The following is a 24,439-nucleotide window of genomic DNA, read 5'->3' as shown; positions in this document are numbered from 1 at the left end:
CTGTTCTTAGCTCATAGGCTGATAAAATAGGTGATAGGCCAGATTTGGCTCACTAGGCATAGTTTGCCAACTTCTGACTTAATGGAATGCTAAACATAGTACACCTGGATTTCAGTAAGACATTCAACACATTCTCTAATTGCATTCTTGTTGATAAGCTAAAGGGATGCTGACTGGATAATAGCATAGTTTGGTGGAGTCAAAACTGAAATGACCAGATCCAAGGAATGGTGATTAATGGATTTATGTCAATCTGCAGAGAGGGTGGAAGTGGAAGCTTTGTCCTTGGTCCTGCTCTGCTGAGCATTTTTATCAATGCCTTGGATAAAGACAAATATTTATTCAGTCATTTGAGTCATGTCTGACTCTTTGTGATCCCATTTGGGGTTTTCTTGGCGAAGATACTGGAGTGATTTGCCATTTCTTTCTCCAGGTCATTTTATAGATGAGAAAACTGAGGCAAACAGAGTAAACTGACTTGCCCAGGGTCACACAGCTAGTAAGTGTCTGAAGCCAAATTTGAATTCAGGAAGAGGATTCTTTCTGATTCCAAGCCCAGTGCTCTGTCCACTGAGCCACCTAGCTTCCCGAAAGATTAATATAGCAAAAATCAAATTTGCAGATGACAGGAAGTTGAGAGGCATAGCAAATAATAGGATAGAATAACCAGGATCCACAAAAAGTGAGTTAAGAGGATAATGGTTAATAAACTCTGAGGACGAGTTAACAGAAGTAGCATTCAGAATGAGGTTAACAGATCTACCATCCTTTGCCACCTCTGACTGTCCCATTTTGGAAGCCATAGTTTAGGAAAGGCACTGATAACCTGGCTGTCCTCACTCCAGGCTTTTCCCAGAGTGGGAAGATGGTTTACCATCATGGGCCTCTCCCTTTCCCTTGTCCCATGAGAGAACAGGACTCAACGGTGAGAGAAAACCAATGCGCATCTTCCCAGAGGCCTGCTTTTATCCATGGGCCTTGTTACACAGAGGGTAGTGCTAGGTGACAATGGAGCTGGGAGTGGGACAGTCACTAGGCTCTGGTAAAAATAGAGGTAGAAATATGTGCCTAGACTCTAAAAGGTTAGTTTGGAGAATCTGGCCCCAGTTCCCATTCTCATTCCTTCCTATGACCTTTCTCCCTTGTACCCCATCTGATCCCCTTTGTGGCCAGAGACTTCTCCATGTACATAGTTCCTAGTCAGCTATGAGATCAGGTCTCTGCTTAGCTGGAGAAGAGGTAGTACCAATGGGCACAGTTTCAATGAGCAATTTTATTTGTTTGTTTGGTTTTTGTGGGGCAATGAGGGTTAAGTGACTTGTCCAGGGTCACACAGCTAGTGTCAAGTGTCTGAGGCCAGATTTGAACTCAGGTCCTCCTGACTCCAGGGCTGGTGCTCTATCCACTGTGCCACCTAGCTGCCCCCTCAATGAGCAATTTTTAAAATGCTTACTGCCTTCCTGGCTTACTATGTGCTAAGTGCTGAGGATGCAAAGAGAGGAAAAGGCTCATGGAGCACACGTCCTAATAGGAGAGACAACATGTAAATAACTAGGTATGTACAGCAAACACACAGAGTAGATGGAAGGCAGGCTTAGAGGGGAGGGCAGTAGCTACTGGAGGGACCAGGAAAAGGTCTCCTACAGAATGTGGGATTTGAGCAAAGCCTTGGAGGAAGTTAGGGAAGCCAACTGGAAGAGGTGGGAGGAGGAAGAATACTGCAGGTATGGGGAGCACTCTATCTCCTATGTCTGGGTCTTTGCAAGTGAGTGCAAGGGGCTGGAGGTAAGAGATGGAATGTCATGTTGTGGGAAGGCAAGGAGGCTGATTTTCCTGGGTCACAGAGTGCATAGAACAAAGTGTGAGATGATTGCCAAGGTAGGAAGGGACCTGGTTATGAAGGCCAATTGAAAAAGAAAGGAAAAAAAGAAAAGAGAAGGAAGAGAAAGAGGAAGGAAAAAAGAGTCTCTTCCTTTGAATAGTGAAGGGTGTGTTTTACATTTTCTCCAAGGTTCTGGTCACCTCTAACATTCTCTAATTCCTAGATGAACACAAAGAAGAAGGAAAGGCCTCAGTAGCAGCAACTTCCTAGAAAAAGACTGGCCTGAGCCAGAAGCCTCCTGGTTGCTTCAGGATTAGCCATCCCCATAGTTACTGAAGCCTGCTGGGCAAAAAATGGGAAAAGTCTGTCAGGGAAGTTTTTCTGCTCAATTGAGACCTAAAGTCTGGGAATAATTTATATTCCTCAAATTTGGGTTGAGACCAGAAGAGAAAAGGGAGACACTGTTGATTGAATTACGTGGGTTTATAACCGCTTCTGTGGCTCCTGGTGATTTCGTGGGTCTGCATTAGCTGAGGATGCGTGACTCAGGCACATGGAGAATGCTTAGGAAATATTAATTTCTTGCATGGAGGCTTGTAAACACCAGGCCTTGAAGGTCAGATAGCCCCATGACCATCCAGTTCTTCCCTAATTGTGGAGGCAAATAGCCCATGGAGACGACAAACTTGCCTGTCAAGTTTGTCCTACTGGAAAGGAGTTATTATTCCAGTCTGGCAGGGCTTTCTATGGTGGGAGTTTAAGGTGCACTAGGAACTGTCCATTTTCTACAATGAATGTTCCATGGCATTCCAAGTTAAGTGAATCATGACATGTGTAGGAGCCATGTACCATTCCCCAAACAGCTAGTAAGCCTCCTGCATGAAAAGATGCCTGCAGAATTCCCATTTAGAGAGCCAAGTGAAGGTGGTGGCAGTGGGAAATAAATCTAAGTGATTAGGTTTAGTAAATGTGATGAAACTGAGGAAAGTTAACAGAATTTGTTGAAGATTGTAACATTTACTATGCTCATAGATAAAACACCAGCCCTGGACTTAGGAGGACCTGAGTTCAAATTTGGCCTCAGACACTTGACATTTATTAGCTGTGTGACCTTGGGCAAGTCACTTAACCCTCGTTGCCCTGCCCCCCCAAAAAAGAGAGGGGGGGCAGCTAGGTGTCACAGTAGATAAAGCACCAGCCCTGGATTCAGGAGGACATTTACCATGCCCATAGGGCTATCAAACTGTGTATACCCTTTGATCCAGGAATACCACTGCTAGGTTTATATCCCAAAGACATCCCCCAAAAGAGAAAAAGACCTATTCGTACAAAAATTTTTATAGCAGCAATTTTTGTGGTGGTTAAGAATTGGAAATCAAAGAAATGCCCATCAATTGGGGAACAGCTAACTAAACTATGGCATATGATTGTGATGGAATATTATTGTGCTATAAGAAATGACAAACACGATGATTTCAGCAAGGCCTGGAAAGACTTATATGAACTGATCTATAGTGAGGGGAGCAGAAGTAGGAGAAGATCGTGCATAGTGACAGTAATATTGTTTGATGAAGAACTGTGGATGACAACTATTCTCAGCAATACAATGATGCAAGACAACCTCAAAGGACTAAAGATAAAACATATTAACTACCTCCAAAGAAGAAACTGATATTGATTGATCACAGACTGAAGCATGCAATTTTTCACTTTATTTCACTTTTTCTTTTATTCGTTTTCTTATTCTCTCTTATTTCTCATTCCACAGAAGCCAAAAAAAGTCCCTTTCCCTTTTCAGCTCTGCTACTTCTCTCATTTTCTGCCTGCCTGCTATTTTGGTAGCAAAAGTATAGCCAACCCAGGTGGAGTCTGGGATTTTCTGCAGTACAATCAGCCTGTCATTGGTCACTGTGCCTCCTTGGCTTCCAGTTTGCTGAGCAAATTCATCCTCAGAGGCCTCCTTCATTCTATGTCTATACTTCACTAAATAAAGGGAAGAGCTATAGATGAATGTTTTGACATCATCAGGGTTGGTAGTTAATCCAGTTTAATTTTGCCCTGACATAGATTTCTGGATTTGTCTACATAGGCTAGATTCACTGGGTAATGCCATCTCTCAGTTTCACTTTGTCCTGGGGAGACAAAACCTAAATTAAGATAACCAAGGCCGCTCCTGGTCTCCTAAAAGATAAACAAGCTATCCTTTATAAGAGGTAAGAGAAGCCCTTAGGTTACTAATGGAATACAAATGAGTATATCTCTCAGAGAGAATTAAATTCAGAAATGTATCTCCAATTCTCCTGAGTGCAAGGAAAGCAGCACAGTCTCAAATATGGCAATATGTTCAAACAGCATGGTGTATCTATGATAAACTTGGCATCCTTTATTCAGACTCCAGAAGCTCATAGATTCCTTGTCATTTAAATAACAGATGGTTTTAAAGAGAAGTGAAGGTAGAATTTGGGGGAGATGTCTTTGGATTTTTACTAAAAGTCAAATGGTGAACTGACAAATGTTTCTGGATGTTCTCTCCTGCACGAATGCTTAGAAACATGTAAATCTGACAAAATCCCACCAAAACCCCAGGATAAGAAAAAACAATTTTTTCTTCTTTTTGGGGGGAGTGGGGATGGGGCAATGAGGGTTAAGTGACTTGCCCAGGGTGACACAGCTAGTAATTTCAAGTGTCTGAGGCCAGATTTGAACTCAGGTCCTCCTAAATCCAGGGCTGGTGCTTTATCCACTGTGCCACCTAGCTGCCCCCTAGAAAAATCTATTTAGCCTCATGAGATCACCTTGACAAGTTCCATCATATCTTTGACAAATCCATCCACTTCTGGGCCTTCCAAGGCTCCGGTTTTACTCTAAAAGGAAAAAAAGAAGTTCAAACAATTGAATTAAGTCAGAAAACACAAGAATAAATGTGGCAGACAGGCCAAGGCAATAATCTTTTCAGTATGCCAGTAGATTCCAGTTTTCTACTTAGGTTTGTGTGTGTGTGTGTGTAGAACACTGATCTACCACATGAAAATGATTAAAGAATTAATCCCAAATAAATCTTCCTCAACTAAATGGAAATTGTTCATCCTGAGCGCTTGGCCTCTGCAGGCAAAGTTTGCACGAAATGTGAATGAATGAAATGCATTGATTTATTTTTTTCTCCCCTTTCTGAATAGCAGGAACTCATAGCAGGAAGTATTTGCCATACATTTCTGCTGGTTGTTTTAAGTCAATTGAAAGCCATGATATCATATTTTTGCTTAGAGAATGGCAAAACATAAAATTAGAAACAGAGGATCAAGAGAGATGGTACCAGAGGGGACATATTAGAGTATTTCAGAATGGTTTGACCATAAACAATCTTCTTTCCTTTTGCCCAACATACAGAGACTATAAACACATTTTCTTTATTTTAAGGGTGGAAAATTTATGGAAGGACACATAAAAGAGTAACACAGAATGAGAAGGCATAGATGAGTTGCCATCTGCTCTGTTGGCAGGAGTACCTTCACCAGTGAGTCATATATTCACTAAAATATACATGTATGTATACCAAATGTACCCCAAATGCAAATATACCCTAAATTCCTCCCACAAAATTCTTATCATGAGAATTGTCAACATTCTTCTTCACAGTTTCTTTGACTACTGTCTCCCCCAATCTGCCCTCCCTTCTATCAGTGTCCCCCCCCCCCCCCGCCCCCGACACATATCCCCTTTCCCTCCTATTTCCTTGTAGGGTAAGAAAGATTTCTATACTCACTTGAGTGTGCACGTTATTTATTCCCTCTTTGAGCCAATTCCAATGAGAGTAAGGTTCAAGCATTGTCTGCCAAGCCATCTTTCCCTCTACTATAAAAGCTTTCTGCACCTCTTTTATGTGAGAGAATTTATTCCATTCTACTTCTCCCAGTGCTTCCTTCTTTCTTACCCTTTAATTTTTTTATATATCATCTCATTATAGTTAATTCATACCTGCACCCTCTGTCTATGTCTACTTCTAACTGCCCTAATAGTTAGAAGTATCATTTTCCCATGTAGGAATATAAACAGTTTAACCTTATTGAATCCATTATAATTTCTCTTTCCTGTTTACCCTTTTATGCTTCTCTTGAGTCTCGAATTCAAAAGTCACATTTTCTATTCACTTCTCATCATTTCATCAGGAATGCTTGAAAGTCCTTTATTTCATTAAATATATATTTTCCTCTCTGAAGGACTATACTCAGTAATCCTAGCTCCTTTGCTCTTCCTCCAATCCTTAAAGTAGAAGCTGTTAAATCTTTTGTTATTCTCACTGTGGCTTCATGATACTTGAATTGTTTCATTCTGGCTGCTTGTAATATTTTCTCCTTGACCTGGGACCTCTGGAATTTGGTTACTTGGGAGTTTTCATTTTGTTATCTCTTTCAGAAGGTGATTGTTGGATTCTTTCCATTTTTATTTTGCCTTTTAGTTCTAGGATATCGAGGCAGTTTTCCTTTATAATTTCCTGAAATATTATGTCTAGGCTCCTTTTTTATCATGGTTTTCAGGTAGTCTAATAATTTTTAAAATTATCTCTCCTCGATCTATTTCCTAGATCAGTTGAGATATTTCACATTTTCTTCTTTTTTAAAAATTCTTTTGGTTTTGTTTGATTGATTCTTGATGTATCATGGAGTCATTAGTTTCCACTTGCCCAATTCTAATATTTAAGGAATCATTTCCTTCAGTGAGCTTTTGTACTTCTTTTTCCATTTGATCAATTCTACTTTTGAAAGCGTTCTTTTCTTCAGTGAATTTTTGTACATCTTTTCCCACTTGACCAATTCTGTTTTTTAAGGAGTTCTCTCTTCAGTTGCATTTTTGTGCCCTTTTATCATTTGTTTTATTCTGTTTTTTTTTAAAGTATTGTTTTCTTTGGTATTTTTTGCACTTCTTTACCAAGCTGTTTACTTTTTTCCATGATTTTTTTTGCATCATTCTCATTTTTCCTCACAATTTTCCCTGTACCTCCCCTATTTAATTTTTGAAATATTTTTTTTTAGCTCTTCCAGAGCTCTTTTTTGGGCCTGAGACAAATTCACATTTTTCTTTGAGGCTTTGTTTAGAATTTTATTTTCCAAAATATATGTGAAAACAAATTTTGGCATCAATTTTTTAAAACTTTGTGTTCCAACCTCTCTTCCTCCCTCCCTTTCCACCCCCCACTCCCAAGAACTCAAGCAATTCAATATCGAGGCTTTGAACGTAGCTACTTTTACTTAGTTTGCCACCTTCTGAGTTTTTGTTTTGATTTTCCCTGTCACTATCATAACTTTCTGTGACCAGGTTATTTTTTGTTATTTGCTCATTCTTCCAGACTCTTTCTTGACATATTTTTATGTTAAGTTGGACTCTGCTCCTGGGATTGAGGAGATGGTGTTCCAAGCTTTTGGTTTTTTGTGCTCCTGTTTATTAGTCCTCGGAGCTGTAAGTTTTCAGTTCTTCCATGGTGGTATGATCTAAGGAGAGGTGTGGTCACTGCTCTCCTGGCCTGTACCCTGGTCTGTGAGTGACCACAAGCATTCTTTTCTACCCTGGAATTGTGACCAGGGCCATTGTACCCCTGAAGCAAGCTCTCCTATGCTAGTGCTTCTCCTGGCCTTGGGACTATGACCCAGAAGTATGTTTGAGCAATGCAATAGAGTCCTACCCCCAGTGCTAATAAAGGGTCTCCTGCAATTTCCTTCTGAACAGTTGTCCAATCCACTTTCCATATGTGGGCTGAGAGATCCAGGAGAGGCACATTCTACACTCCCCTGGCCTGTGTAAGTAACCACAGGCCTGCTTGCTCTTTAACCTGGGAACAGAATTCTGTTTCACTGTGGTTGCAAGCTCCCAACATGCCTGTGCCCCTCCCTGACCTGGGCCATCACTCAAGACTGTTTCCTGCTTCTGAGCATGGGTAACACAACAGAGTTCCACCTCAGTGCCAGCAGAGACACCAGCAATCTCCCCCCAGTCAACCATTCAACCCCCTATGAGCTGAGTTCCATAAGTAGCCACCGCCTCAGCTGACTCCAAGGTTCCAGAGGCCTGATTCTCTGGAGCTGGGGCTGGGTCTATGTGGTGAGCCCCAGAGGGTTGAGAGATCCAGAAGTTGCTATTGCCATTTCAGGCATCCCCAAAGCCTGCTGCTGACTTGCAGGCTAGAATACTTCTGGTTGCTTGGTATAGGGACATAGTGCCTTGCTGCTGGCTTGACAGGGTTGGCCTGCACTCCACTTTAATCCCAGCGAGACAGACCTTTTCTGTCAACATTAAAAGTTGTCTTGGGCTGGAAAACTGTTTCACCCCATCCTTTTGTTGATTGTGCTACTCCAGAATTAATTTTGAAGTGTTAAAGTTGTTTGGAGGGGAATTTGGGAGAGCTCAGACCAGTACTTTCCTGCCTTTACACCGCCATTTTAGCTCTAGCCCTTCTCAGTTTCCTGAATCCTAATCCTAATAATATAACCATTTTCCATCTGCATCCACATCTGTCCTTTACTATTTTCTAATCTGAGGGTCATGGATTTAGGGCTAAAAGAAATGGCATAAAGAATGCATACTTTGGAGTAGGAGGACCAAAATTCATATCCCACTTCTGACATTTACTTACCTGTGTGATCTTTTCCATGTTTTTTAGAGTCCCTGGGTCTCAGTTTCCTCGAATATAAAATTTGGAGTTTGGGCAGCATGGCCTCTGAGGTGTCATTCAGCTTTGGATCTATGGTCCTATCTATGATCTCTTCATCTTAGAGATGAGGGAAGTAAGGCCCAGAGAGTTGAATTGACTTACCCAGTGTCACCCAAATAATACATAGCTTAGTTTGGATGCAAGCCCAGGTTCTTTTGTCCTAAATGCAGGACTCTTTTCATGGTACCTCCCTGTCTTTAGTTGCCAGGATTATTTCTTCCAAGTCTTTCTCATCTTCCTCTGTGCCTTTCTCTTTACATTGTCTTTCTTCAAACTCAAGAAGGCTAACCCCTTTGACTCAGTAGTCACTTTAGTCATTGTTATTTTCTCCCTCCAATTCAGGGCCAAAAAGATCATAGCATTGAAGATCTAGGGTTTCAGATGGAAGCCATCTAGTTGATTCTCCTCATTCTACCAATGAGGAAACTGAGCTTCAGAGAGGTTAATTTACTTGCCAAAATTCACACAGATATTAAATTACAGAGATAGAATTCAATCCCAGGGCCCAAGATAACAAATTCAGCTCCTTTCCCCAGAGCATCAGTCCCAAGTAGGCAAGGAATTCTTATTTCAAGGAAGTCTAAGTTTCTTGGCTTCATTAGACCTAGAGTTAACATAGAAATCTTTTGACATTTTACAACTGGGAGTCAAAAGAGAGAATTTTCATTTTATATTGGAATTTATAGAGCAAAAACTCTTAAACATTAAATGTCTGAACTTTTTTTTAACCAGTAGGTGGTGGTATTCATATCAGCCCAAAATGGATAATTGCTGGTAAATATGGTGCAAGTTGCATTTTTGTAGATTCATTGTATATTTTAACCATGGGCTTAAAACTTAGTCGGAAATCAGGGGAAATTTGTCCTAACAAGTTCCTGTATGCATTCTTTCCCCTTTAACCTTATTTCAAAATTTGCTTCCTTATCTCAATCACCCAATTCCTTTTTATGGAAAACATATGCAAGTCAGTTGCATGTGTTTTATTTAGCATCAGAGAAGCTTTTTTTTTTTTTTTGGAACCCATCTATAATTTAAACGGTATAGGTCACTCTCAGTGAGGAGATTTCAGTAATACAGATCAGCAGCTTCTTAGCAACTTACAGTCTTAGAGAATTCTCTGGGGGCACTAAAGTTTGAGTAACTTTGTTTAGGGTCACACAATCAGAGTGGCCTCTCTCAGTAGTCATAACTGCAAGATAATACATTTTTTCATCTTCCTCAGCTCCTGAGGCTATTTCAAAAATTTCAAAATTGATTATTTTTTTTCTTTTTGTTTTAGAGGATGGACAAACACGCTTTTAGAAAATTATATGTTTATAGACTGCCATTTTTAGTTTGTTCTCACCGATGGCAGTTGGCATGGAGCTGTGGATAAACCTCAGTGGACATGGAAACTCATGCAGCTAGAATTTGCTGTGTACCCAAAGAGTGCAGAGCCCCTATAATAAGAGCTAGAATGATGCTCAATTGAGTAGCTATACAATTTCCTAACCTCGAATCCCCAAAGTTTAACTCAAGAGTCTCAAACTAACTAAATCTCCAAATCAAGTCTCAAAAGTATAACACAAAAAACAAGGTACTTACAACATCATAATGGGCAAAGATCTTCTCAAAATCCCTCTTTCTTTCTTCAGTACTACAGGCCTTCAAGGGAGGGAAATCACATCAGGGACAATTCAAGATATCCAAAATAGAACTCATTATCTTCTCCTTAGCCCAACAAATCCCTCTTCTGAACTCCCCCAGGCTCCTGGGCTAGCAACCTTAGTGTCATCCTTAACTCCTCACTGTCTCCTCACATATTGAATCCACCGAAAAATCTTGTTTCTCCCTTCATAATTTCTTTCTTTCTTTCTTTCTTTCTTTCTTTCTTTCTTTCTTTCTTTCTTTCTTTCTTTCTTTCTTTCTTTCTTTCTTTCTTTCTTTCTTTCTTCCTTCCTTCCTTCCTTCCTTCCTTCCTTCCTTCCTTCCTTCCTTCCTTCCTTCCTTCCTTTCTTTCTTTCTTTCTTTCTTTCTTTCTTTCTTTCTTTCTTTCTTTCTTTCTTTCTTTCTTTCTTTCTTTCTTTCTTTCTTTCTTTCTTTCTTTCTTTCCCTTCCTTCCCTTCTTCCCTCCCTCCCTCCCTCCTTCCTTCCTTCCTTCCTTCCTTCCTTCCTTCCTTCTTTCCTTCCTTCCTTCCTTCCTTCCTTCCTTCCTTCCTTCCTTCCTTCCTTCCTTCCTTCCTTCCTTCCTTCCTTCCTTCCTTCCTTCCTTCCTTCCTTCCTTCCTTCCTTCCTTCCTTTCCTTCCTTCTTTCTCTTTCTTTCTTCTGCTAACTCTTTCTTTCTATTTTGTATTTAATTATTTTTTTAAATAAAGATTCACCTTCTCCCCTCTCACCTCTCACTTCCCCTCATTGAGAAAATAAGAAAAACAAAATCCCTGTTACAATTATGTATAGTCAAGCAAAACAAATCCCCAGATTACCCATGACTGGAAAAAAAAAAGTAGTCTCAATTTCCTGAGTCCTGAGTCTGAGTTCTGGCTTCTTTATTGGCCACTTAGCCCCTAATTGGAGGGCAGGGCTGCATTCATATTCTCTGTATATTTCTTATATCCAATTTGATAAAGACTTGTTTCCTTCATTAGAATCTATCCTCCTTGAGAGCAGAGGCTGCGAAATTGTTATTTGGTCATTGATTTTCCTTTATTAAGTACTTAGCACAGTGCCTGACACACAGTAGGCATTTAAAAATGTTTGTTGAATGACTTCCACATGAGGCCATTAAGGGTTAGGGTTCCCTTTGTATACTTCAGCCTATAATCCCACTGAATCTTCTCTGAGCCACTTCAGCAACCAATAAATGAAAATCCAAATCTCCAATGATATTTCCTCCTCCTACACTCTTCCCTTTAAATTTATTGATAAAAACATAAGTTACTGTAGAGAAATACTGCTACTTACATCCATTTTAAATTGAAGTAGGAAGTTTTCTTGAAGAGCTAGAATCCTATATATAGAAAAAAAATCCATAGTCATCTGTGAATTACTGTTGCTAGAGGTATACAGCTTCAGGTTACATGACAGAGTAAGTTTTCTCAGAAAAGGATGGGTACTTCTCTTCAAGGATTTGCTCAGGCACACAGCCAATATGTGTCAAAGGCAGGACTTCAACTCAGATCTTTTTGACCTAAGGAGAGTGAGGTGGTGCAGTGGATAGAACACTCTGCCTGAAGTCAGGAAGACCTGAGTTTAAATACAGTTATCCCTTCCACATAGTGGGGGTTTGGAATATGGTACCCCTGTAATCTGAAAAATCCGTGCAAAGATTTTTGGCCCTCCTTTCATACCAGAGAAGAAGTCTGAATTTTTTTCTTTTCTTTTATGGGGTGTTTACAGTAACTGATTATAAAATTTGGGCTAAGTATTTGGTCATAGGCTCTGTGTTGTCCTCTGGCTTTTGCATGTCATCTGCAGCTTCTGCAAAACTCCCCCTCCCCAATTCCCATTTGATTTCTTATGCCAACATAAGAAACCGCTATGGGAAAAGGCATGATATAGAAGGGATAGCTGTATTGCCTCAGATATTTAATAGCTGTGGAACTCTGGGCAAGTAATTTAACAGTCTCCTACCTCAGTTTACTTTTCTGTAAAATGGGAACAATAATAGCACCTATTTCCCAGCATCATTATGAGAATAAAATGAGGTAGTATTTGTAATGTGTTCTGCAAACCTTAAAGCACTATATAAATGCAAACTATTATTATTAACATTACTAATTATTATCATTATCATTACTCCAGTGCTGAAATGCTTGCTGAATGTTCAGGATGATTATAACAATTAAGCGACTGTTGCCTCATGTTGGAAGGGAGGTGATTTTGGCTTCTTGCTGGCTATGTATACAACGTACAAGCAGTGGCGGGTTCTCCTTAGCCCTAGCTTTGATTCCAGGCTGAGGGCCCCTAGCTGAGTTAAGAGATCCTTATCACTAGGTAATGAATTTTTCTGTCTATCCCAATTCATAAAACTATCTGCTAAGACACTGCAGTGTTGCTATCTGTCTTGGTGACAGGATGCCACATAGGTGAGGTCATGAACCTTTGAGGTTGTGTAATATGAATAATTTACATTTCTCTAACAAGTCACAGGTTATAAAGTATTTTCATGATCTCATATGATTATCACAACAAGTCTGCCAGGTAGGTGATATTACACCTATTTTCCAGAGGAAAAAACTGATTTTTAAAGAGGTAAAGGGATTAGCCCAAGCCATAGTGAGTAAGGGATAGAGTAAGGACTCAAAACCCAGATTTATGATGCTCAAGAATAGCAAACAGTCTTAGTAACACCATAGCATTTATGAGAACAAGTTAGTTTCAAAAGACCAAGATATGTTTGATTGCATTTTCATGACTTTGCTGTATACTTTGCTTTGCTGTATACAAAACATTTCTGCCTTGAAATTCCCTTTTGTCCACTTATTTCTTCTGATCTCCCTTCAGATTATACTTGCCTCCCTACCCATGACAACTGTCTTGTCTGAGAAAGCTCTCCTGCTTTAGCTAGTGACATTCTTACAACAATAACTCCTATGTAATAATCTGTTCTGTGTATTTCCATGAATTATAGACTTCTAGATTTAAAGATGAAAGAGACCTTGGAAGTCACTTAGACCAACTCTCTCATTTTATAAATTAAAATCAAAGCCCCAAGAAGAATCGTGACTGATCAAGGTCACGGAGATAGTAAATGGCAGATGGATTCAAAACCAGGACCTCTTACTCAAGGTCCATTGGGTGCTTGTTCTAAAGTGTGTTCTTTAAAAAATACACTGAAACCTGGGGCTCTATATGAAACAATCTGTGGTCTCACTGAACATGCTAGATTTGGAACGTGGAAGTCACCAGTTGACAGACAGATTGCCCTCTCCAAGACAGACTGCCCTCTCTGCTTCTCCCTTTGAAGCTTTCCTTTCTGTCTTGTCTTCCTCTATGACAATAGCATCTCTTTGAAGGCAATCACATGCTTAGCATGGTGGCTACCACATACTGAGTGATTTATTAATTTTTATTTATCTGTTAGGAATTGGGGTCTCAGAACTAGGCCTAAATTTATCTAAAGAGTCAGCTCTTAGTAATAAACAAGAAAAACATGCTTTACTGTGTCTGATGCCATTTGTCCTGTTATACCTGTCATTCCACAAATACCTTAGATATTGAGGTTGGAATCAAGAAATCCGAATTCACATTTCTGCTTTGACACTGGCTGTGCAACCCTTGCTTTAGAAGGAAAAATGCTTATGCTCCTTTGGGACCCAGATTCAGTCTCTGTTCTCCAGATAAAAAGAGTTTAATGTATCATCACAACCTTATGGAGCTCACTTCTGAAACCCTTGAATTTTCTTAATTTTGCTGACCTTGCTAAATCATTCAGATCCAACCGGCCATCTTTGTTTTTGTCAAAGATCTTCATCTGGAAGGAAGGGAAAATAATTGTGAAAAGGTTGATGTTATAAGCTTGGCTAATTGAGTCTATGGGTATGGACCCTATAGAAAGAAGCAGGAAAGCAATTCCAAGATAGTCTCAAAAAAGTTCATGTCAAAATACCTTACTAACATTGTTGTCCTTCCCATATCTTGCCCTCTGTCCACCCCCTCATCAAATATATAATATTTTGGGACAGCTAGGTGGTGCAGTGGATAGAGCACTGGCCCTGGATTCAGGAGGACCTGAGTTCAAATCCGGCCTCAGACACTTTACACTTACTAGCTGTGTGACCCTGGGCAAGTCACTTAACTCCAATTGCCTCACCAAATATATATATATATAGATATATATATTATATATATAATATTTCAACTACATGAAAGAGTACATTTTCTCCAAATGACTGTGACACCAGAATTGGAGTGATGTGTTGGGGCAATAAAATTGTGATGAGGATGGAAAGGTAGGAAGTTTTGGTTGAAAGGAGAATTGTGAAGTCTTGGAGAGAAATTTTTCATAGTGGTAAACTTTAAGGTGTGGTAAGGAAGGTAAAGGTAATGGATGAATTTGAAGAATTAAAGAAAATTGAGGAGTTTGAAGAATTGAGATGAGTATTTTGCTAGAGTAGTTGCCAATACAAATATTGAAGTCCTGGAGGATGATTTCAGGAGATGGAGTAGAAAGAGAGACTAAGAGTCAAGTACTGAAATTATTGAAAAAGTTGGTAGAAATATCTGGACAAATTAATAGATAACTACAGTCAGGATGGGAAGAGCTGGATGAGTACAAGTAAGTTGGCTAAATACTTGAGAACAGTAGTACTTATAATTCAATTCAACAAGCATTTATTAAGTGAGGTACTGGTGAGTTATGAAATTTAGCAAGGACAGTTCTTGCCCTCATATGCCTTACAAGGTGTTTTAGTGGTTGGAGCATCAGGCCGGAAGTCAGGAAGACTCATCTTGAGTTCAAATCTGGCCTTAGACACTTAACTAGCTATGTGAGCCTGGGCAAGTTACTTAACCCTGTTTGCTTCAAGTTCCTTATCTGCAAAATGAGCTGGAGAAAGAAATGGCAAATCACTCCAGTAATCTTTGCCAATTTGTGACCCAAATGGAGTCATGAAGAGTCAGACATGATTGAAACACCTGAACAACAACCAGTAGGGAGAAGATGTGTCACATGCACACATCTCTCTCTCTCTCTCTCTCTCTCTCTCTCTCTCTCTCTCTCTCTCCATATATATATGTGCAAATGTATATAATATTGCAGAAGAACATTAGAGAAATTCAATAGGTGATCCCTAAGCACCTGGAAGGAGGTTATAGCCAACAGAAGGAATCATAGAAGACTTCAGAATAGAGGAGTTCGCTATTCATCATTGAATGAGCTAGAGTTGTGCTGTCCTTCAAAAGCAGCAGGGAATCTACTCCTCCCCCACCCCCAGTTTACCCGTATGTTTTCCATATGTGTATTTATGCATGTGTACTTCTGTGTACAATTACGTGGTAAAGCTACTCTCTCTAACCACAGGTGGTTTTCCTGTCTCCACCTGGAACACAAGTTTTCTGGGAAAGGCTCTTAGAAGACCAGAACTAGGGAGACAAGATTTTTGGTTTGGACTCTACCAATTAAGTATCTGTGTGACGTGGGGTAAGTCACTTTGTCTGCTTCTCCGCCCAACGTTAGTGGATTGTAAGGTCCGGTGACCTCAAACATTCTATAAAGCTAGCTGAACTCTGACAGTCCCTTCCAGATTCAAGTTTCCATGATAATTTGCAGGCTTGTTGAGGAAGGAGAAACACCACTTAAGCAAACCCCCTCCTCCTGTCAGTGTAAGCTCTGCTGACTGAGCAAGCCAGGAAATCGAGGGCTCCCACAGCTGCAGCTGGACTTGTCGAGAGGCTAACTGTTTCAGTGATGATCAAAGTACCATAATAGGCAGTTGTTGGGCTGTGAAACATTGGTGGGATATATTTAGGTTCTCAAAAACTGTGGTTTAATGACTTTTTCTCTCATTACACTCTCAGCTCAAACCCAGACAGTGGTGGAAGTCCCATCAATCAACCAATCATTCACTCCACAGGCATCCCTTAGTTAGAATATGAGTCTACTCTGTTTTGTTCAACAAATCTTTATTAAATGTCTGCCTCATCCAGAGCATTGTACCAGGCTCCTAGAGAGTTGCAATTTCAGATTAGACCAGGTACTAGAGTTTATGGAGTTTACAATCTAGTACCTCCATTTCCCATCTTTGCACACAAACCACGCTTCAATCTCCCCATGCCTGGGATTCATGACCTCCTCATCTCTGCCTTCTTTTAAAAAAGTAATTAATTAATTAATTAATCAGCTCATGCACCACCTTTTGCCACTCATGACCCCTTTTCATCCAAGAAATTTTTACATGACCCTGGGTATATAGGTATATAAAATAGGCATACATAACCTTTTACTGCTGCTGAATTTTTCATGATTGCCACATTAAGTTACACAAGAAAATAGGCCTTAGAGATCACTCTCTCGTCGAAGTACTTTGTATTTGTTTGTGCACATGCTGGGGCACTCTCTCTTCACCGGCCCCTCTCCCTATAGAATGTATGCCTCTTGAGGACAGGAAATATTTCATTTTTAGCTAATAATAATTAGCATTTATATAGCACCTTAAGGTTTTGTAAAGCACTTTACTTGTCCAACCATTTTAGGAAAAAATTATTTAAAATATTAAAAAATTTAAAACTATTATTTCCTTTCATCCTCATAGCAACTCTGGGAAGTAGGTGATATTATTACCCCCACTTTACAGATGAAGAAACTGAGGCAAACATGTTAAGTAAATTGCCCAGGGGCACATAGTAAGTATTTTAGGCTGGATTTGAACTTTGGTCTTTATGACTCCAGGCCCAGTGCTCTTTTTTTTGGGGGGGGGGCAGGGCAGTGAGGGTTAAGTGACTTGCCCAGGGTCACACAGCTAGTAAGTATCAAGTGTCTGAGGCCAGATTTGAACTCAGGTCCTCCTGAATCCAGGGCTGGTGCTTTATCCACTGCATCACTTAGCTGTGCCCCGCCCCGCCCCCCAAGTGCTCTTTCTAATATACCACTTAACTGTCACATTTTGATTTTATATCCCTACAGCCTATTATATAAATTGTAATATGCAGCTATGTGGTGCACTGGATGGAGTGCTGAATCCGAAATTAGGAAGACCAATCTTCCTGAGTTCAAATCCAGCCTCAGACACCACTATCTGTGGGACACTTAACTCTGCTTGCCTCAGTTTTCTCATCTGTAAAATGAGCTGGAGAAAGAAATGGCAAACCATTCTAGTATCTCTGTCAAAAAAAAACCCAAATGGGGTTAGGGAGAGTCAGACATGACTCAAAAAGACTTACAACAACAAAACATGTAATTGGATGGGCACCTATAAGGCTTATTTATTTGTATATGTATCTTTGCCTGATACTGAAAATGGACAATTAGTTGAGCCCATAAATGAACAGGAGGAGGGGGTGGGTGGCGCTGCATTACCTTTGGAAAATTGCAAAGTACTCTTAATGACCCCAAGCTTCTCTCAGAAACAAAAGATCTTCTGTTGAAATAATAGTATTCAGGTGGTTCTTGGCTACAAGAAAGGAAACACTCTAGTGTATGAAGAGTTGAAAATGAGTATAATTTAGAGCACAATGAAAAGGTAGGAGTCAGATGCTACACATTATAAGCCATTAGTCTCCAGAGGGAAGTAGAATAAAGAATGTCATCTAAGAAATGTAAGGGCCAAAAGAAGATGAGGATGGTCATATGGGAAGAGGGAGAAATAACTGATAGACAGCTTGGGTACTCTCTTGGTATCCTTGTAGCACTGAGAAAGAGGGAGGCTCCCAGCATGTTGCATGTAGCCCCTGTGGTAAACTTTGGCCTATGGATGAACAGGTGCAGATACAATGGATGACTATCTACAAAACTGGACAGAATACTCACAAGGATAAGCTCACAAACCCATTTGTATATTTGAGCATCCCTTGCACCTAGTGCCGTGCACCTAGTAGATGCTTTGTAAATATTTGTTGAATTCAAATGAATAGGGGAATATGTCCTATACCCAAATAACTATTATAAAAATCTTACATTCTGAGTACATTAGAGAGGTGCAATCAAAGGGTCAGGTGAGGTCTAAGGGGAGAAAAGTCCCTCCAAGTTTGGGATGGATCAGGGAAGGGTTCATGGAGGATTTGGTTTATGAGTCGAGCATTTATAGATAAGTAGGAAGTCACTAACTAGGGGCAATAGAAGGTGAGGGTTCTAAGTGTAAGGAGGAACAAAGCAAAAATGAGAAAGAAGGAAGGCACAGGAATGGTAGAGGAGATAAGAAGCAGTCCAGTTAGCTACAGTAGAGAGTATGTAGAGGGCACTAGTAAGAGATATGGGTGCCCAGGCAGGATGAGGCCAGGCTAAGCAATTGACACCTTACATCCATCACATTATTACTATCCTGTTCATATTGCAATTGGGAAAGCATCTCAGACAAAATTAATTAGGCATATGTTCTGTAGCTCCACTCTGGTGGTTCTCAAGTAATGGTGACTATTGTTCATTTCTCCAACAGTCTAGTCCCACAATATGTGTACAGAAGAGTCATGGGGCTCCACAGAGTCTCATTCTCTCCAACAGATCCACAAAGACAGGACATTTCTCCTGAGATTTAATGGACCAATCCTACAGGGAGCTTAAACTGTATGCATAGAAGGATTAAAGGCCCAGAATCTGACTCCATCATGAGCTGCCACTGTACACAGAGTTCTGAACCAGATCCTATTTCATTCCTGCTAAATAACTTGTGAATTATGTTCGCTGGGTTTTGTCCCAGCACAGCTCCCTTAGCTAGTTTCTTTTAAAATTTTATTAATGCATTATGTTTTTATATCACACATGTGATACTCAGTGAGCACCCTCCATTCATAGCAACCATGACTGACAGTATATGCAACATTCCACATATGCAGTCTTATTCCTCTATACTAAAAGGAAGGAGGCATATTTTATTATCTACTCTCCAGGACTAAGATTGGTCAATGAAATCAATTGACTATTTGTGTTTTCTTTTACATCACTGTAAAATGTTCTTTCATATAATATTATTAATTATTGTGAATTATTTTGGTTATTGCATAATTTCCTTTGGGTGTTTAATAAATAATTGTGAATTGATTTACTCAGGATCAGTTCATATAAATCTTCACATGTTTCTTGGAATTTTTCCTATTCGCCAGTTCTTTTGGCAAAATAAAATTCCTTGACATTTACATACCACAACTTGTTCAGGGATCTCCAGATAGATGAGCAACTATCTTTTTTCCAGTTGTTGGCAATTATAAAAATTATAGCTATGGGTATTTGGGTACTTATGGGACCTTCCTTTCTGTCTTTGACCTCTTTCAGGTTCATACCCAGTAATAGGACCTCAGTTTAAAAGAGTACAGGAAAATTCTATGATTTTTCTCTATGATTAACAATTTGTTTTTTCCCAGAATGGTTGGAGTTCACAGACACACCAAGAGTGCCCTAGTATGGCTTGTCTTCTCAAAGGCCTTCTAACAAGCCTATTTCTGTCTTTTGTCATCTTTACAAGTCTTCTGGGTATGCAAAGACACTTCAGCATAGTTTTGTTTGTATAGCCCCTCTCTGTATCATCATAGATGGCTTCATGAGTTGTGGCAAAAAAAGTAATCACCTGAGTGCTAGGCCTCTGGTGATGAACTTCTCCAAATTTGGCTTGGTGAGTCACAGAAATAGAATCATAGAATATTAGGATTGGAAGAGACTTTAGCACTCAGCTTTGTCCAACCCATGCTTGAAAACAAATTCCTTTTATAACACATCCCAAAGGTGGTTATCCAGACTTTGCCTGAAGACCTCCAATGACAGAAGGAGTACATGCCTTCTCAAGAGAGCCTCTTTACACATTCAACTAGCCAATTGTTAGGGAGTCTTTTCCTTACATCAGGACAAAATTTGTTTCCTTTCATTTCCTACACATCATACCTAGTTCTTCTCTCTGGGACCAAACAGACCAATTCTAACTCCTGTCCATTTGACAGTCCTTTAAATACTTTAAGACAGCATTCTCTTCTCCAGCATGTGTCTCCATTTTTTTCAACAGACTATTTTACCGACGAATTTGAGGCCCTTCATCATCCAAGTCATCTTTCTCTGAATACTCTCTGGCTTGTTATATCTGTTACCCACCTTATGTTTCATAAGCTGTTTATTTTTAACTCAGAGGTGAGTTCCCATATATTCCTATTCAATCTCACTCCAGTCTATTTTGCCCGACGTTCTAACCTGTCAAGAATTTTTGCATCTTGATTCTTTCATTCGCTGTGTTCACTATTCCTCTCTACTGCAGAATGGTCGATCTATCATTCAAAAATACTAGCATATAAACTAGAACACTCAGGTCCTTCCCCTACCCCTGAACCCCTCCAAATAGCTATGAGTAGATAGCTATTAGGTAGTTAGTTAACTGAATCTAAGGCAGTTTTTCTTCTCTGCCTCCAAATAAAACCAACTATACCTAAGACTGAAGATTTGAGTCTAGCCCAGGGATTAATTTTTGAGTGTGTGTCAGGCTTTTTTGACAATCTGGTGAAACCCATATATCCCATCTTAGCATCTTGTTTTTAAATGTAAAAAATACAACACACAGGATTTAAAAGGAAACCAATTACATTGAAATGCAGTTTAAGGACTCCTGATAACTATTCTTAATGCCATAGTTCAGGATTTGAGTGACCAAGAAGAAATGTGTCTTTGGAAGAGACTCAGGTGAATAATTCATGCTTACTGACTATATTTATTAATATAGGTTTTTGACTTGACCCTAAAGCTTCATAATGCTTTATAGTTGCCTCTGGATCTTGTAAATGAAGAAAAAGCTTTGGCAATAGGGAATTTCTGGGAACTATTGAAGAGGGGAACAACATTTAATTCAATTCTTTTGGTTTCATTTCTAGCAAGAATGTCAAGACTCATGGTTCCATTCTTCTGGTAATACATCCAGTCATTAGTTACTGGACAAAGATCTCATATTTAGAGTATCAAGAGAAAGGTTAATGTTTATAGATGGCCTAAAAACCTGCACATTCTTAGCAGTTTTTGCCCCCTTTTCTACTGCTCTGTCACCAACTTGGCAGAAACCAAAGGAGATTATAGTAGGTCTAGGGCCATTTTATGATTGTTTCATGGGTTGTCGTGACCAATTCTACAATTTTTTGTGTCTACTATTTAAGCATTGAAATATGATATAAACCCTTCTCTTAAGAAGATTATAATCTAATGATGGGAAGAGAAGCCATGTACACAAATAACTGTAACAAAAGGAAGAATGAGATAAGTACAATGCGGAGATCCAGACAAGGTGCTATGAGAAATCTGAGGAGAGACCAATGACTGACTAAGCATCATAGGATCACTGGTTTTGAACTAAAAGGGATCTTTGAAGCCATTACTTCAAACCTCTTCATTTTACAGATGAGGATACTGAGGCCTGGAGAGATTAAATGAAATGTCTGAGGCCAAATTCAAACACAGGCCACTCTGACTTCAAGTCTAGTGCTCAATTTACCTGGATATGGGAAGGAATTATAGAAGGAAGTAGAAAATAACATTAGAATGGCATTAGAAGGAGTATGTGTTGGGGGGAAGGGGGAGGGAGGGATAGGCAGAGGATAGGATTATAGGAGGCTCCATGAAGGAGATGGCATCTGAGTTGAATCTTGAAGGAAGACACAACTTCAATAGACAGAGATTAGGGGTGGATAGTAGAGTCTGATATTCATTCTAGGCATATGGACAAGAGAGGGGAAAAAAGAAAGTGGGAGGCAGAAACTGGTTAAGATTGGTTAGGACAGGGGGCAGCTAGGTGGCACAGTGCATGAAGCACTGGCCCTGGATTCAAGAGGACCTGAGTTCAAATCTGGCCTCAGACACTTGACACTTACTAGCTGTGTGACCCTGGGCAAGTCACTTAACCCTCATTGCACCACAAAAAAAAATATTGGGTAGGGCATAAACTCTTTGAAAGGGAGTCATGAAAGATAAGTATGGAAAGCTAAATTAGAGACAGATAAAACAACTCATTTAAAATGATGAAGACATATTTTTATTATACTATTGTGCTAGTATGTTTAAAGTGGGGGTTTTTTTGTTGTTTTTTTTTGTGGGGCAATGGGGGTTAAGTGACTTGCCCAGGGTCACACAGCTAGTACATGTCAAGTTTCTGAAGCTGGATTTTAACTCAGGTCCTCCTGAATCCAGGGCCGGTGCTTTATCCACTGTACCACCTAGCTGCCCCTAAAGTGTTTTTTAATGACAATCTGACATCCATATGGAAAAGAGATTGGAAGGGAGACCTTCTAGAGGCAGAGAGAATAGTTGGAACATCTTTGCAGTGGTCTAAATAAAAGATTTTGAGTGAATAAATGAGAGTTTTGCTAATTGGGATTTCATGGGAATAGGGACTAGACCTGTGATCTCATTGGTATTAGGAATTTCCAGATGAGAAAACTTGCTTTGCCAATGAAGGCTAGCACCTTATCTCCAACCTTTAGATCTTAGAGAGTTGCTTATAGCACCGAAAGGTAATATGTAGCCAGAATATGTCAGAGACTGGAACTGAACCCAGCTCCTTTAGATTCATTTGTCTACTTCAGCCTCAACTTATAATTTAAAAAAAATAATAGTTTGGATTTCACTTACTAACTAACTAATTATATGAGCTTAATTTCTCCAAAGAAGATTACTATAGCTTTCTTTTCAAAAAATAAATTTTTGAAAAGTTTTTTTCTTTATCCAGCTTACTCATTTTTCTTTTCCTCCCCTCCTCATGTTGATAGCACATTCTTATTATGTCATACATGGATTTCATTAACATACTGTTTCTTTCCTTGTCCAGACCATTAATTAGGAAGTTAAATAAGACCAGATCAACAGAATCTTCCTTCCTACTGTTTATTGAGTACATTACCAAAGTTCATCTAGCATTTATATCAATTTAAAAATGTTACCATACTCATTCAAGCCATCTTGAAGTCATTTAGTAAGTAAAACCTCATAAGTAAAGCATTTGATTCTTTAAAAAATAGGAAGAAGGAAGGAAGGAATGGAACAACAAAGGAAAGGAAAGGAAAGGAAAGGAAAGGAAAGGGAAGGGAAGGGAAGGGAAGGGAAGGGAAGGGAAGGGAAGGGAAGGGAAGGGAAGGGAAGGGAAGGGAAGGGAAGGGAAGGGAAGGGAAGGGAAGGGAAGGGAAGGGAAGGGAAGGGAAGGGAAGGGAAGGGAAGGGAAGGGAAGGGAAGGGAAGGGAAGGGAAGGGAAGGGAAGGGAAGGGAAGGGAAGGGAAGGGAAGGAAAGGAAAGGAAAGGAAAGGAAGGAAGAATGAAAAAAAGAGAGAAAGAAAGAAAGACACAAAGTAGCCTGAGCAGCATCAGAGTGAGGTCAGTCCAACATTCGGTGATAGCCCTGCTGCTGTTCCCATTGCAGGATTCTTTCTTGCACTACAGTTCTGAACACTTCTGAGACAAACAAGGTTAAGTGATTTTCCCCTGGTCACACAGCTACTAAATGTCTGAGGTCAGTTTTGAACTGAAGATGAATCTTTTTGACTGACTCCAGACCCACCACTCTATCCACTATGCCATCTAGCAGTTGTGTTAGTTACTTGCTGTGTTAATCCATCCATTGCCTCAACCCTTAGTTCTCTCTGTATTCATGAGGATATTTCCCTCTCCCCACAGAATTACTTTTCTGATCCTTCTGCTTTCCCACTGGCTTTCTTCACCACAGCTCCTGTTGAGTATATAATAGGATGTCAATTATTGGGACTGTTTGTGGACTTAATGAGGTGGAAAAGTAATTTTTCTGGCTAATCAGTCTATTGGTGTTGGGGCTTGGAAGACAAGCCTGATGATCAAGGTGCTATTGTCTTTTAAAAAACTAAATGAACCAGACTTTCTCCTTTTGACCTTTCCCTCAATTTATGTGTTTCACTCCTATAGGAGGTGGTATTAAAGGGAACTGGTGATTACAAGAAGCAAAGGTGAAGAGGATAGCCATTCTAGGCATAAGAGTCAGACTGTGCAATGGACAGATATAGTACATAGAATGCCACGCACAGGGAAGAAGGAGTAAGTAGACCACTTGGATTGGATCCTTCAGTTCCTGATAAGGAGCAGTATGAAATCAATCTGAAAAAGTTGGGAGAAGACATTATACATAAGGAAAGTATGGTCAACAGTGACAAAAGCCACTGAGAAAATTCCATGGGATTTACCAATTAAGAAATGATTAGGGATCTTGGAGAGAAGTTCATTCAAGGGGTGGAATCAGGAGCCATATTTCAAGAGGTTGAAATGTGAGAGATTTGAGTAAGTGGAAACAACAAGGGTAGACAG

The 24,439-nt window shown here is 39.8% G+C and overlaps 1 protein-coding gene across 1 annotated transcript in view; it reads right to left on the bottom strand.

The window, feature by feature from the left end:
* The window catches only part of SCGN (secretagogin, EF-hand calcium binding protein), an 87,456-nt gene that overhangs the window by 1,800 nt on the left and 61,217 nt on the right, over positions 1-24,439 (bottom strand). The window contains exons 7-10 of the mRNA XM_043977598.1: positions 13,923-13,978; positions 11,467-11,512; positions 10,110-10,169; positions 4,618-4,686 (exon numbers count right to left, since the gene is read on the bottom strand). Coding sequence (XP_043833533.1) covers positions 4,618-4,686; positions 10,110-10,169; positions 11,467-11,512; positions 13,923-13,978 — 231 coding nt within the window. The remainder of the gene's footprint in view (positions 1-4,617; positions 4,687-10,109; positions 10,170-11,466; positions 11,513-13,922; positions 13,979-24,439) is intronic.

This window comes from Dromiciops gliroides, chromosome 1 (genome assembly GCF_019393635.1).
Source record: "Dromiciops gliroides isolate mDroGli1 chromosome 1, mDroGli1.pri, whole genome shotgun sequence".
Taxonomy (NCBI): domain Eukaryota; kingdom Metazoa; phylum Chordata; class Mammalia; order Microbiotheria; family Microbiotheriidae; genus Dromiciops; species Dromiciops gliroides.
This window is presented reverse-complemented; position numbering and strand designations above follow the sequence as displayed.